Source organism: Coturnix japonica, chromosome 15 (assembly GCF_001577835.2).
Source record: "Coturnix japonica isolate 7356 chromosome 15, Coturnix japonica 2.1, whole genome shotgun sequence".
Taxonomy (NCBI): domain Eukaryota; kingdom Metazoa; phylum Chordata; class Aves; order Galliformes; family Phasianidae; genus Coturnix; species Coturnix japonica.
In genome coordinates, this window is record NC_029530.1 from 7,119,232 (window position 1) to 7,133,823 (window position 14,592).

The 14,592-nt window shown below is 41.3% G+C and overlaps 1 protein-coding gene across 1 annotated transcript; it reads left to right on the forward strand.

Annotated features, from left to right (window-relative positions):
• Positions 1-1,861: 1,861 nt before the first annotated feature.
• LOC107321095 (solute carrier family 2, facilitated glucose transporter member 11-like) lies at positions 1,862-9,233 on the forward strand. Its single transcript, XM_015877669.2, has 12 exons — positions 1,862-1,966; positions 2,371-2,469; positions 2,986-3,146; positions 4,420-4,544; positions 4,820-4,949; positions 5,202-5,350; positions 5,903-6,090; positions 6,817-6,927; positions 7,484-7,585; positions 7,749-7,824; positions 8,476-8,603; positions 8,929-9,233. The coding sequence occupies exons 1-12, from the start codon at positions 1,943-1,945 to the stop codon at positions 9,133-9,135; spliced, it is 1,500 nt and encodes a 499-aa protein (XP_015733155.1). The 5' UTR covers positions 1,862-1,942; the 3' UTR covers positions 9,136-9,233.
• The last annotated feature ends 5,359 nt before the right edge of the window (positions 9,234-14,592 follow it).

Below are 14,592 nucleotides of genomic sequence, written 5' to 3' on the forward strand. Positions count from 1 at the left end.
TCATTCCATTGCAGCAGTACCCCAAATCTTTGGAAACATAAGCAGAATGTCATCATGTAGCACTGCTGGATTGACTCTCCAGTGAGCCACTCCTCTGATCTGTTATTCATTAGATGTTATTAGGAAAGTCTTCTCCATACGATCTTGAACAGGAACTGAGCTGATGCCCTATGGAACATTAATGTGACAACGAAGTGGAACAGCTACTTGGAGCACAGGTCAACCTTTGCCTGTGCTCAGTGGAGCGAGAGCTGTATTCTGGTAACAGGCTGGTCAAGGGATGAAAAAGCAAAAATGTATGGTTCAAATATAAAGCTGGAGTATCTTCAGTAATTCATAGCATATAACATCTTGGGTAGGTATACTGGCACTTCTGCTCAGCTATTTAAGCCTTAGCAATCCAAGCCTTCCTCAATGTTCTGGGCTCAGAATGAATAAAAGTTGCCAAAACCATCCTAAACATACCAGCCAGTTATCTGAAATTGAATGACTGTAGCATCTTGGTGATACCTCAGAGGTACCTGAAGATGTGGAAGTCCAGCTCAGAGAGCCAGGGGTGCCAAAGAGATGAACCACTCAGAAGTTTCAGGAGCGCCCCATGCACACAGAGACATCAGCTGATGTGTAGGGATTTTCTCAAATACTGACTCTGAGGCAGATACAAAAACTTTCAAACTAGATCAGAGAAGTGCTGCTACATAGACACTAAAAACCAACCTGGGATGGTTAGACCTTATTTGAGAAGGTTTAGGACAGCTTTGCATATGTGTGTCTTGCATGATTGTAACACTGCATTTTCCCCCAGCACCACCTAAGCAAGGCAGATACTAGCAGCTAGCTCAGCATTTCTTTCCTTTGGCAGATGGACAGTTTGTCATTCCAACTTTGCATGGCTTTCCAGAAAAATAAATTGATTCCTAGCATCAAAGAGATGATCTCACTTGTGTTCTAACAACACTTTCGCTGCTGGAGACCTAATCAGAAAGAAAGAGAAAGAGAAATAGAGGAGAAGATGTGAGGGAAAAGAAGGGAAGGGGAGAAGAGGGGAGAGAAAGCAAAAAAAGCCCCACCATGCACTCTCAACTTACATCAAAAACAGACAATTTCATTATGAGAGCAACATAAAGCTGAGGAAAATGGCCAGGTGGCACTGCATCTCAGATGTCAGCTGGAGAATTTGTGAATGTTCTTTGCAGGTGATATATTTTCTAGTATGGCTATTTGCATACAATAATTTCTGTCTGATTTCTTCATCTTCTGTAACTGAGGTGTAAAACGTAAATGTTATCTAAGCCATTTACCAGCTTAACACATATAAAACCATTTTAGCCATGAAATAAATGAAGTTAAAGACTGAAAACATTCTCTGTGATGTAAGAGACAACATTCCATCTCTGGATGTCACTAGACTGATGCTGAATCTTCCTTTCCCAACAAAGAAAATCCACTTCTATCTATTCAGCTTCTTGAGCCCAATGTGCCCCTGTAGAATTGTTAGGCTCTTTCCAAAAGCCCTGTCAATTACTATCCAAGCGCCATCTAAAATTCCCAACAGATAACACTGCCTCTGTGTTTCTTAGTTTCTACTGACAACTAAGCAATTTATGGCTATTGGAATTCTTTATAAAATCAATGTCTCTGTTTCCTATTGCCCAAGTACATAATGTTCATAAGAGTTCATAATGTATACAGGTTCCTTGCAAGGGAGACCGTCTTGGTTACTTGAGCTAGACATAACCATTGGTTGAAATATTTAATCCAACAATTCTAAACTTTGTACAACAGCTGAAATAAGTGTAATTAACTCAAAAACCTTCTAACTAAACTTTAACTTCAGTAACGTGGGACTAGTTCACTGACGCTGCTATTGTGTAATGTGAGCTTTCAGTTCCTTTGGCAGGTGCCAGTCAGTAAGCAACAGGAATCAGCTCTTTCATCGGAGATGGCCACCTTTTTCTCTGACCTGGTGAGTAAATGTCACTTTTTCTCATGTCCCTGACATTTAAAGGGCAAGGTTAATGTCATCCAGATTTCTTAAAGATTATAAGCTCTTTTAGGACTGTGACCATCCTTCACTTCTGCATTTAAACATCACCAAGAGGGCTTGGAGCATGGAAAGGTCTTTTTCATACAAGAAGACAAAATAAAAACTAACAGAAATTGTTGCAGTTCCACTGTCTGACGATGCTGTTGTACTTTTGTCTTCTGAATTACTGAACGCTAGCAAGCACTCATTACTTTCATGGCTAATTTTAAAGTAATGAATAGTGTAATGTAATGAAGTAATGAAGCTTAAGGACAACAAGAAGTCAGAAACAAAAGCAGTACATTAATGTGAAGCTGACGGAGCACTTTATTTTCACTTCACAGGTTCAGTTCCAGGGGCTATTCCAAATGGTCCTAGTGCTGGGAATTGGTGGTAGTTTCCCATATGGATTCCATATTTCTGTCATTAACTCCCCCTCTGTGGTAAGTAGCCATTTCCCTGGCTGTTTTAAGATGTGGGGGTCTTACTTTCCAGTTCACCAATCCAGTTTCCAGTTCATCAATCTGCCATGCATATAATCTCCTCTCCTTTATGCTATTTACAGGCAAAACATGGCCAAATACACAGATGTCAAAGTCACAGTATTACACTTCCAGCACCATTACTGTCTTCCATGTGTATAAAACACGCTTCTTATAGCTAGAACCTATAAGTGAGAGAGCCGTCTTGCATTAACCTGTCTGAATTTGATTTGTAATTTTACTTCTTCCTTTTTCTCCTGATATAATTGTAAAAGATCAGCCACTGACACTAATTTGAATATTTTGAATCTGATCTCAACTAACCTATTTTACTCAGGAAGTTAATCTCAAAAGAAATCTGGTATTCAGTTAATCTCAAAAAAAAATCTAGTCTGAGCTAGAACTGAAGTACAGCAACCAAATAAAACGAAGGAATCTGAAATGCATTATCCAATCGAAAATCATTTTCCTTTTCAGCACATCAGGAAGTTTATTAATGAAACCTGGATAGAGCGACATGGCTCTCCCCTCCATCCAGAGACAATCATGCTGCTGTGGTCCTTCATTGTGTCTGTCTTTGGGATCGGAGGTTTCCTGGGGAGCCTCTGCTGTGGTTACCTGACTACCAGATACAGGAAGTAAGTGCTTCTAGTCCAAGTATGGCAAGTACAGGGAAATATCAAAGTGAATGAATAACCCTTTTCTTCTTGGTCGAAGCAGCCTGATTGCAGACTAAACTGACTGTGTACAAAAAGCAATGGAGTCTTTTGCTGTAACGTGCTGTGTGCAGCATCTCTAAACACCTGGAAAACAATGTGCCTAAGACATTCTTACATGACAAAGAGCCAGATTTCTTCTTACGTACAGTTGTTTTGGGTTGATGACATTATAACAAATATTGATATCTAAACTAATGAACCTGTGGACAGAACTGGAAAAATTTCCCTGAAACTACACTGTAAAAGATGAGGACAGCACCAAAACAAATTCTCTGAGAGGAATCTCCATTCTTGGCAATACATTTTGCTAGAAATCATTCCAAAATTATTTTTCTCTCTGGAAAGAGAAAAGATTCCTCACCAGTCTGGTCTTTTCCCAGTGTCTGTGTATAACACCACTGATTTCATTTGCAGAGAAATTGGCAAACTTATCTGCTTGGTGTGATCCATTTAAAGATCTGCTCCACAATCCACTGGTCCAGAGGCCCCTCGTGTGGGTCTTAACAAACCAGCTTAGCCTGCCTGCCAGTCTGTTCTTTCCTGTCAGGTAAGTGCCCCCAAGAAATTTCTTGTGGGTCACTGCCTAATCCCACACCCAGAGGTCTCCCATGACTGGAAACAAAAATGAGTTCTCCCATAGATTATTCAGTGTGTGGTAACATGTATTACAGTCTTTTAAACAGAAGATCTCTGGGAGTTCTTAATGCATGCAAGTGGATTCTAGTCTAGCAAGCACCACAGCAAAACCAATTGCAGATGACTTTGACTTGATCCTGAGACATGGTGACTGGGAGCACATCAGCCCATGATTCACACAAAGTGCTTTTTGAAGCACAAAGCACACCTCTGAGAAATGCTTTTTGCCATCTCCCAATACCTCAGGTCACATCCATCTGGCCAAGAGTGTCCTTAATATAATCTATACTAAAACAAGAGCCATAGGCAGATTACTTCTGGTGAAAAAAAAATGTAACATTTTATGAGGAGTTCCTGAGATAAACATTAATGAATTCAAACATAAAGGACTGTGAAATTTCAAAGCACCACTTAGACTATCCAAAGTCAAAATTCTTTCAGACATTTCTTTAAACAACAGGAATGGTTCCACCATGCTTTCTATCAGAGAAAACATTCAAAAGAGATTCTCACTTCACACTAAATTCTCATGGTTTGGTATTGTTCTTTGTTTCAGAAAAAAGTGCCAGATTATCACCAACCTGATCATGCTGGTAGCTGCACTTTTAATGGCCTTCAGTAAAACAGCCAAATCCTTTGAGATGATTCTGGCTGGACGCTTTCTTTATGGTGTTGGTACAGGTATGTGCCCATGATGTTGTGCAGAGCAAGCACCCCTGCTGTCCTGGGATCTTCTCTTCAGGTACTGCCACTCTTGAGTAATGATTTTAAAGAACCAAGTAAACGTACTAGGCCCTTCATAAAAATTAAAGCCACCATCCCTTTGCAAGAAATCCAAATTTGAATATTTGAATCCAAATATCAGAGTAAACGGAAACAGAGGAAGACAGGACGGGGCCAGAAATTTCAGCTTTTTGCAGTGTTTTAACAGCCACTTTTCCTGTTTTATCTTAAAGGGTTTTCTCTCAATATACATCCTCAGTATGTAGGAGAGATTTCACCCAAGAAGCTGCGTGGATTTACAAACTCCACAGTTGCTGTTTTTCTGACACTGGGAAAACTCACAGGACAGGTTGTTGGACTACGGTAAATTCTGTTTTTCTATTGTGTTGCGCTAAAAACAGTAGAAATCTTTCTATATACTTACCATCTCATCTACTCAATGACTGAGAAACTCTTTAATCTTCCCTAACACAAGGCTTATCTTTTGCCAGAAAAAAACAAAAAAACAAAAAAAAACCTTTTGATTAAATTGCTCCACTTACCTTTGAATGGAAATTGAGCAATCCTCACCACTCAGGAGAACATTCCTAATGTTGTTTCACATGCACTTTCCAGGGAGATTTTAGGAAGTGAAGCTCTGTGGCCATGGTTGTTAGCATCTAGTGGACTGACAGCATTGGTTCAACTGATTACTCTTCCATTTTTCCCTGATTCACCATCCTACCTCCTGATCCAGAAGGGTAATGAGGAAGCCTTCAGGAAAGGTAGAGTGTCTAATTTGCCACCTAATTCACGTGATTCTGTAGAATGGCAGCTTCAGTAGAAGATAAGAAAGCAGCACAGAGCTGTTCAGCACAATGGTGCGTACCATGGAGCAATAGGAGAGGTAGTTCTAACTAAGGCAGTTGAGATTCCTAAAGCAAAACATCTGCCAGAGAGTTCACTTAGGCTAATTTAGTCAGTTCAGAAAAGAAAGATGGATGCATAACAGCATGTTTAATGTGTCCCATTTGGGCAGTAACTATTTCTTTAAAGGGTTTGGGCAGACCAGCGCTTATTAAATAAAACGTACATAGATGTTTACTTCGTGTACAGCTAAGTCAACTCAACTTTAGAAAGATACACTATACTGACAACAGAGGAACAGTATTCTTCTATCTGCCTGTTGACTCAGGATCAACTAGATGACAGAAGCAGACAACAAACCAGACACCAAGCACCTACATCAGTGGATAGACCTAATAAGGATTTAATGTAATCATTTATGATGGAGATATTCCGGTAGAATAATGCACTCCCCTCTGTCTCCCCAACAGCCATTAGGAAGCTCTGGGGGGAAGGAGACCATCAAGCAGAAATTGATGACATTATGAAGGAGAAGGTTGCAATGACGAGCACCAAAACTTTGCGTGTCCTTGAATTAATAAAAGATCCATCTATGCGCTGGCAGCTTTACATTTTGATGACTGTCATGACCACCTTGCAGCTCTGTGGAATCAATGCAGTTGAGTGCTCTCTTTATCCTCAGAACAATAAACAACTTTAGGCAGCATTACAAAACCCTCCAAGTTACTATTTCTTACACCAGCTTAGACTAAGAAACTCTCAGAATAATTTCCATTGGAAGAGACCTTTGGAAGTCATCTGGTCCATATCCTATTGATCACACTAAAGCTACCTTCAAAGTTAGATCAAGCTGTTCAGGGTTTGGGCCAGTTGACATTTGGAGGCCTAAAGTCCATGACTTCTCTGGGTCCCTGTTGCAGTGATTAACCATTCTCTCTGTATTATGTGCAGTTAGAATCATCCCTTGCTGACACTTGTGTCCATTGCCTCTCATTCTTTCACTGTGTACCTCTTAGAAAAGTCTGGCTCCATCTTTCCTACTCTCACCTGCAATTAGGTCCCACCGTCTCTTCTCCAGGGTGAAGACCTCAGTCTCTCTTTATCCCTCAAGCCCTTCAATGGTACTCAGACCTGATCCAGTTTTTCAGTGTTTTTCTTGCAGTGAGGACCCCAAAATTTGACACAGTACTCCTGACTTTGGTACCATGCAGGGAGGAATGACCAAGTCCCTCGAGCTGTTGGCTATGCTTTTACTAACACAGAACTATACAGTTATCATTTACTTCCATACTAATATTCCAACTTCACTAAGAGATCAAAAGCGACGTGCATCACAATTGCTAAACTTTTCTTCACAGGTGCATTTCCTCTCTGCATTTTTCAGATCTACTTCTATTGTTTTGAAGTATTCCATACAGCCAAGTTTGAAGAATATCTTATCCCGTACGTGTCGCTGGGAGTTGGGCTGTGTGAATGCCTATCTTCTATATTGTGTGTAAGTCTTTGGAGACTGGAGTTTGAAGGAAAAATGTAATGTAGTCAACTGTGCTTTTCCTTTCTTCTAAGCGGGCTCAGGGTAGATTTGCATAACCTAAGACACATCTTCCTGTTCCTATAAAACCACATGAAGGATGAAAGGCAGCTCTTTTCCATTATATCTTTAGAATCTTTTTTGTTCTGTAAAAATGTTTTCTCATTCTGTTGGAATGACTAAACACTAAATGAGAAGGTATGAGCAGAACACAAGGGTCAGAGGCACAGCTCCAAAGGAACAGGCGTCTGTATTAGCTGCATCTGATGGCTGGGATTAGATGAGTGTACACATGCATATACAATTTGATATATACAAACATGAAATAAAGAAAACTATCTAAAAACAGTCTAGGAGAAACTAATAAATAACAGTTTCAAAGCTGATAAATTCATCTGGAGTTAAGAGTCTCTCAGATCACTGACTATTATGCAGATAAGGCTGATGAGAAAGACACGTGTATAGGGCAGGAGTTTTTCATTTGAGAACTGAGATTTATGACACATTTTCTGCCTTTCAGAGCACCCTTATAGAACGATTTGGGAGGAAGGTGCTGCTCTGGGGAGGATATACACTAATGTGTTCTGTGCTAGCACTCCTTACCACCACCCTGTCACTGCAGGTAAAGATCTAGTAGCCTTCTGGTTACTTGCACAGCATCAACCCACATTTCTGGTCCTGCCTGAATTTGAATAAGTACAAAAACTGGAGTCAGTGGAAGTAAAAGAGCTCTGCCATTCTTGCATGTATCTAACAGCTTGATATCACTGGTTTCTCACTTTCAGCACCAGTTCTTCTGGCTGCATTACTTCAGTGTTATCTTGATCTTCCTATTCGTTGTCTTCTATGGAATTGGGCCATGTGAGTAAGAGAGAAAATTTTGCATCACATTGGTTGGCAACACGACTGGCAAGGAAAGAACAGACTAATCCCATGATAAAATTCTGGAAAGTAGGAGAAAAGGGTAGACTGGTACAAGTGGGAGAAAGAAAAAGGATACAAACACCTCAAATCCTTTTACCAATCCCCATACCCTAATAATTTAAAACAGACTATCACTTTCTTCAGAGGGTTTAAGAATGAAACTTCAGAACACTTTAAAAAATACTCAGCCAAAAATAGGATTCTAGGCATTGCCGGGTGAAAGGTAGCAAACAACCCTTCATTACTCAATGAGTTCAGCTCTATAGCCATCAACATACTTCATGCAGAAATTACTACAGGAGCCATAAGAGCCATTACCAATAGCTACCAATGCAATATGGAGCTGAACAGATGCCCTGACATCAGCAAAAGGATTCCAGCATGTACGAGAGAAACCTGAAGTCCTACATTAGCATCTGTAGAACCTTTCTGGAATCAAGGCCTTTCAGCCCCACAGCAGAGGTGATCTGCCAACAGGTCATCTACTCTGCCTGATGTTTCTTAGCATTGCCACTACAATTCAGCAGGAGCATGGTACACTGTGAAATGAACAGGTATACATTGATTGTGTTCTGCTTTTCTTTACAGCTGGAGCCACTATAACTATCATGGTTGAAATCTTCAGCCAGTCATTCCGACCATCAGCCTTTCTGATTGTTGGCTGCATCAACTGGATGGGACTGTTTGTACTCGGGATGATTTTTCCATTGATTGTTGTAAGTCATTAACCAGATTCCTCCCTCTAGGCTCATCTACTTCTGAAAGCTGACAGGGAGTTAAATTATAGCAATAAATTGCATTGATATGCAAAGCTTAGAGCTCTGTCTGAACATCAAGCTTGCTCAGGAATATCCCAGGCCTCTCAGAGTAGCAGCAGATCAAAGGTGGCCAGTGGAAGTTCCTGGTGTGATACTCATTCTGGTTCATGTACTGAACAAACCTTTGAATTTCCATTAGTAAGACACAGACCCATAAACAAGGGTGAAGAGGTGGAAATGAGGTTCTCATTTTCCTCACAGTGTTTCTCATTTCTGCTTGCAGGATAACCTCGGTCCCTTCTGCTTCCTCTTCTTTTTGGGAATCCTTGCTTTATCAGCAGTTTTCATCTACCTGTATCTCCCTGAGACCAAGGGAAAGTCAATCATGGAGATAAAGGCAGAGTTCAACAAGCTGAATTTTGGCAAAAAGGAAATCTCAGTTACAGAAAATAACTTCCCTAAGGATCAGTTGTTCTGCACCAAGCTCTGAATGTTCACAGGAGAAATCTGCACCCTTTGGAAAAGACAGAAAACAGTGCTGCAATGGAAATAAATAGAACACAAGATCCTCCATGTTTTTTTCCTGTTTGTTATGGTGGTCATTATGTTAAGGTTTTATTTCTTGCTGATATCTAAACATTCTAACAGGAAGTTTTGTCACTTAGGAAGGATTAAGCAGACCGAATGTTCATCAGTCACCAAAGAGAGATAAAATAGGCATCAATAATAATATAAAATAATTGACTTGCAGGCTGATAGGGGAAAAACTAGATACATGGTTTGGGGCAATTCAACAAAATGTAGGTTCAAATCTTAGCAAAGGAATATAGGAGAAAACATTCCAGCTATCTAAATAGAAAAAAATATTGAAAGTGAAATTGTTCTATAATACATTCCTTCTGGAGACAGAATGGGAATCTCAGTGGAGAACATCTTAGTAACTCCAGGCAGGAAGAAGGGCTGGCTAAACTGTTACTGTTGTATGTAAAAGAGGTTCAATGGTTCCTATAAAACACTCTGTAGCATCTAAGAATCTGGTTTCCAGACAAGCACATCAGCTTCTGGGAATGACATCAGACGATTTCAGAAAAGAGTTTGTTTTGGAAATGTTCCCCTTGTTACATAAGCAAGCTGCAAATGCCTAGAGATTATTGTACCCAGTAGAAAAAAACAGGTTGTGAAGTTCATTACAAATATAGTCTAAGTTTTTCCAGGTGACCACTAACAGCTGTAGTACGCTTCTGTTGCTTCCAGTAGGGTTCTGCACTGGGTTTGCGTTGTGGTTGTCAGCTCAGAGAGAGCATCGTATCAGTGTTCTTGTATCACTTCCAGCAAAACACAGAGCTCAAAAGCAGTAGAGAAGCTTCCATATATCTTGTTAGCTCGGGCTCCACACTGACAGCTACTGACTAACGCCATACAGAACCTGGCTGGAGAGTCCTAAGTGATGTTTCTGCAGCTGGACATTGTGGAGCACAACTCTGATTATTTTGCAGCTCAAACATGTCCAATTTGAACATGGACTTGCGCTGGGAAAAGCTTTTAGCCTCCTACATGATAGTACTATGGGGATGTTGCCCCTCGTTAGTGCCTGTGAAGCTCTTTGAGCATCCATGTGAGGGGAGGAAGGCTTCTCTAGGTGCCACCTTCTCCTGCATTGTGGAGGTTCTAACTGACAGACATTTCAGTAATGGCCAATGGTGGGATGGTTAATGGTACTGAGCTTTCACTGACCAGTGAGAAATTGGTTGCTTTGTGGTGACAAGTTCAAAAAGCCAATTATGTAGCTGGATGTCCTCATCAAACTGACTTGTCTGCCAGCAGACCTGAAGAAGGATTGTACTGAGTCTCTTCTGAGCAGATTGTTTGACACCCAATAAAGCATTTCTCATTCTCTGAGGCCACTAACAGAACTCAGTGTAGTCAGCCTATATCATTAAACATGCAGGAAATCAATCTGCCATATTTGACTGAAGTTAGCGATCTCAGAAGAGTCAGAAGAATGCTTTAGGCTTGTATAAGACTTATTTCTACAGAAAAGAGATTAAACTATAAATGGAGTGAGGGTTTTTTTTCCTCAACACATGCAGAAACATAAAGACTACTCCTGTGAAGTGGATGTGTTTTTATAAATCATCAGTCCAGCAAACAAGTACTTGCTGTCTTGGGAGGGTGACCGTCAGCTGGCAGTTCTTGCATAACAGCCCCTGGATATAAAGCTAGAGGCCAGGGCTGGGATGCAGCTGGAGCAGGTCTGTGCAGCAGTGTGGAAGGGACATGTAATGGGACTCAGAAATATACAGGGAACAACAAAGACTCTTTTTTGGAAGGGATGCCAGCTCCTTCGTGACAACAGAGACAATAGGAAAGGGAGAGAGTCTCAAAGTTATGGCAGAGAGAAGGAAAGGATTAGGGTGAGCTGGAATGCAGAGCTTTCCTCTCACAGGAAATGGTGCCATTCGAAAAAATCCTGATTTTATTTTTAAACAAATAGACTTTTGGTTTACTTTTACTGGGAAAAAACCAACCAAACAAAACATTTTCAAACTGCTCTAAGGAGAAAACAACGGAGATTAATCTTTCAGTTTGATTTATTTTCTAACAATGACCTGTTTCTGAGATAGATGTTTAAAGGCACGTGCTTACAGACATTTGGCATGCAGCTCCCTGAGACATGAGGAGTCTGGCTGGGGAGAGCTGGGCTGAGAAAGTGGGATCTCAGTGGGATCTTCTTCATTCGTCTGCTGTGGTCTGATGTTCCTTGCACCCAAACAAGCTGTAAATGACAGCCAAGACTAATTACCCAGACAGCCCCTGGTACTCAGGAAGCTTGTTTTAGTAAGAGGGTAAATTGCTGCTGAGTTCCAGCGATGCGCTGCTAACAAACGTGGGTAATAACAGAAGCCAGATGGATGCCAAAGGAACTGATCCCTGGATTCCCCACTGCATGGACCTGACACTATGTATTAGCAGCAGGGTGCAGGCTGCTTGTTAATGTTAACATGGATACTTTCTTCCAGATTTCCCGCTATCAAGAACAAAAGTAGGATTGAGCTGTATTTTGTTTAATGAGGGGAATGTTGATCTAGACCTCATCTGTGTCAGTTCACATTTACTTCAGCAGGAAATTCTGCAGCAGGAGCCAGTGAGGTACAAAATCTCTCTGGAATGCAGGACTGGAGCAATGTGATAGCCAGCCCACAGTGGCATTTACTCTTCCCACACAGGCAGGGAGAGCCTGCAGGCTTGGAGGGGTTCTGGGTGTACTGCAGGTCACCAGGCTCATGGAGTACCCAAATTCCCACCCAAAATACACAGCCAGTAAAGATGACATCACAAAGTTCTTCATCCTACAATGTACTTGGGCAGAGCATCCAGAACCCACATTCCAGTACATCCTTGGGCACAGCAGGGCTGATGGCTGCAATTACCTGCAGTGGTCAGGGCTGATTGCAAGATCACCTTGTGCCAGACACTGAGCATTTCTACAGTACACTCCTCTGGAGCAAAGATCTATGTGTGCCTCCTGCCCTATTTTCAGCAGTGTTTCCTTACATAACAAACTCCCTGGCTTTTTGAGTGTTTTTTATGGCTGTCCTGGGATTCAGGCATGTACAAAAGGGGGATGGATACCTGCTGCCAGCCAGAGGCAGTTGCTCACATCTGAGAGCATGAGGTGCATTTTTCTGCCATAGTTATCTCTACCCAACTGGAGCAGTTAGTAGGAACCAAGACCTAAATGGTATGATGTCCTTGTTTGGGTTTTTATCACAGTACTGAATGTCTTGAAAAAGAATTCAAATCTATACACTAAGATACTAACACATGAAAGCTCCAGATGTGCTAAGACTGGAAGGACAAAATCTTCAAGATGAAGATAGAAGACATAGAAGGATCTGGGCTGTAAAATAATAAGAGCAAGAGATAAAGTATTTGCTTTCTTGAAAGTGGTAAAAAGCATCTACAAGTACTTGGGGTTGTTCTTCATTATTTTATGAGCCGCTAGTCCTTTTGGTTAGGAAAAAAGCCTTTCTGCAATAAATGGGAGAATTGTGACAGTGCACCTCTCCAAATGGCACACCATGGGAGTGTGGGTGTACTTCAAACATCTCATCCTTGTGACTTACAGAAAGATCTTTATGAGGTTTGAGAATGCCAAGAAGTACACACAGGAGAAATTCAAAACCATACATGATAGGCATACAACTATTGTCCTCACAGTTCAGGTACACAAATATCTTTGGGGATTTTCAAAGCTTTTCCAAATGTGGCAAAGGACAATAACACTTTTTCTTCCAGCAGTACCTAGAAATACAGATCTCCCCTGATCATGGGATGTCTGTCAGTGGCTCCACAGACCTTTGTGCTATATACATTTTTTGCAGCACTGGGAAGACAGGAGAGCAAAGTCTACTCCAAATTGCTTTGTCACCTGCTGAACAAACAGCTGAAAATACCATCTGATGGGTGAGCTCCTGCAGCTGTTTGTCTGACATGACTTTCCACAGGTTATTAAACCTCTTAATCCCAAACTTGCAATACATTGTTTTCTGTTAACATTCTTGAAGATGTTAAATGCCCTGGACTATAGCCCAGGTCCACCTTAGATGTAACTACCTGCACATGTAACTGCTTTGCAGAAACAATCATGCTGCAAGTGTGTCACAGAACTCAGAACGGGCAGAGAGAGCAAGTGGAAAAACCCAGTGTCCACTCTGCCCTCCCCTTTTCATCCACAGAACAATTTGCAATGACATGAAGATTAGAGCACAGCTCAAAATGAGGGAGATGCACAGTGAGCCATTCCCAGATGTCACAGTGGTGAATTATGAAAGGAAGATTTCCATATAAATATTTATTATTCAAGCCCTAGGTCAGATAATATAATTTGTTTCCAAAGTAAAACAGACTGAATACAGATTTGTTTCCTGAATCTCTTTTAAAAACAATGCTAATATTAAAAAAATCACAAAGCACCTGATTTCTATTTTTTTTTTCTTTTTTCTGGAATTACAACCCCATCTCACCCCTATTTTAAGCACTATTGTGAACATCCCGTTTTATCCCTATCACAGCTTTGCTTTGCAGCCAGCAGTTTCTAACTAAAAGCCTCAACATGCAAGAAGGTGATTCTGGGGATAACATACAGAAACTGGTCTGTGAATCAGCGCAGCACAACCAAGGAAGCAAGGTGCTACCTCAAATCTAAATACAAAACGTGGTTCATTCCTGCCTGGCAGAGCTGAACCCTGAGGAAGGCAGGATGGCAGGTATGTATTCCTTAGGCAGATCAGCTCTCAGACAGTGGTTGTGCAGCCCCCAAACACAGCAGTCCTCTAGCCAAGGAGGCAGTTCCCTTCTCCGGAAAGCAGCTTGTCACCTTCATAGAGCCACCAGGTCCAAGAATGACACCTCTGTTTTTTCTTGACTCCTTATCCCTGGTCCAATAACTCTGGTTTTGATTGCAATGAAGTCAGGCACACAAAAGTGCAACCAGAGATTTCCCCAGCCTTGCTCTTTGCAGTTAGTGTCCAGGAAATACTCCAACCTGAACAACATCTTGGAAATGTTCCTGTGCTACATGCCTGCTGAGTTGTACTCAGAGCATCCAAACACTGAACCTTATGTTCCTGAGGTAACTCTGAGACAAAGTATCATTGAGACCACCCCTGCTTGTTACCAGTCTTGCTTTACACTCTAATAAGGAATGTAAAGGCCTTTTCTTTTGTCTTTCTACGTGTGACTGTAGCACATCATCAGAAAGCTGCTTGATCCATTTGAGCCTGTGCCGCTTCAAACAGCATCCTCCACTCTGTGTTCAGGGCTGTGTGTGCTCACACGTGCTATGCTGATGGATAGTGAAGCTTTCAAGCAGATACAGAAAACTCTGTTAGCAGTTCATGTGTCTGATTCCTGCCTGGAAACTGTCAGCTCAGAGCGGGCTCTG

Bases quoted from the DNA above. Each gene is read 5' to 3' on its own strand.
- LOC107321095 (XM_015877669.2), top strand. From the start codon at position 1,943: ATGGCCACCTTTTTCTCTGACCTG. The intron at 4,950-5,201 runs GTAAATTCTGTT...TGCACTTTCCAG, and splicing joins GGACAGGTTGTTGGACTACG to GGAGATTTTAGGAAGTGAAG. The intron at 5,351-5,902 runs GTAGAGTGTCTA...TCTCCCCAACAG, and splicing joins TGAGGAAGCCTTCAGGAAAG to CCATTAGGAAGCTCTGGGGG.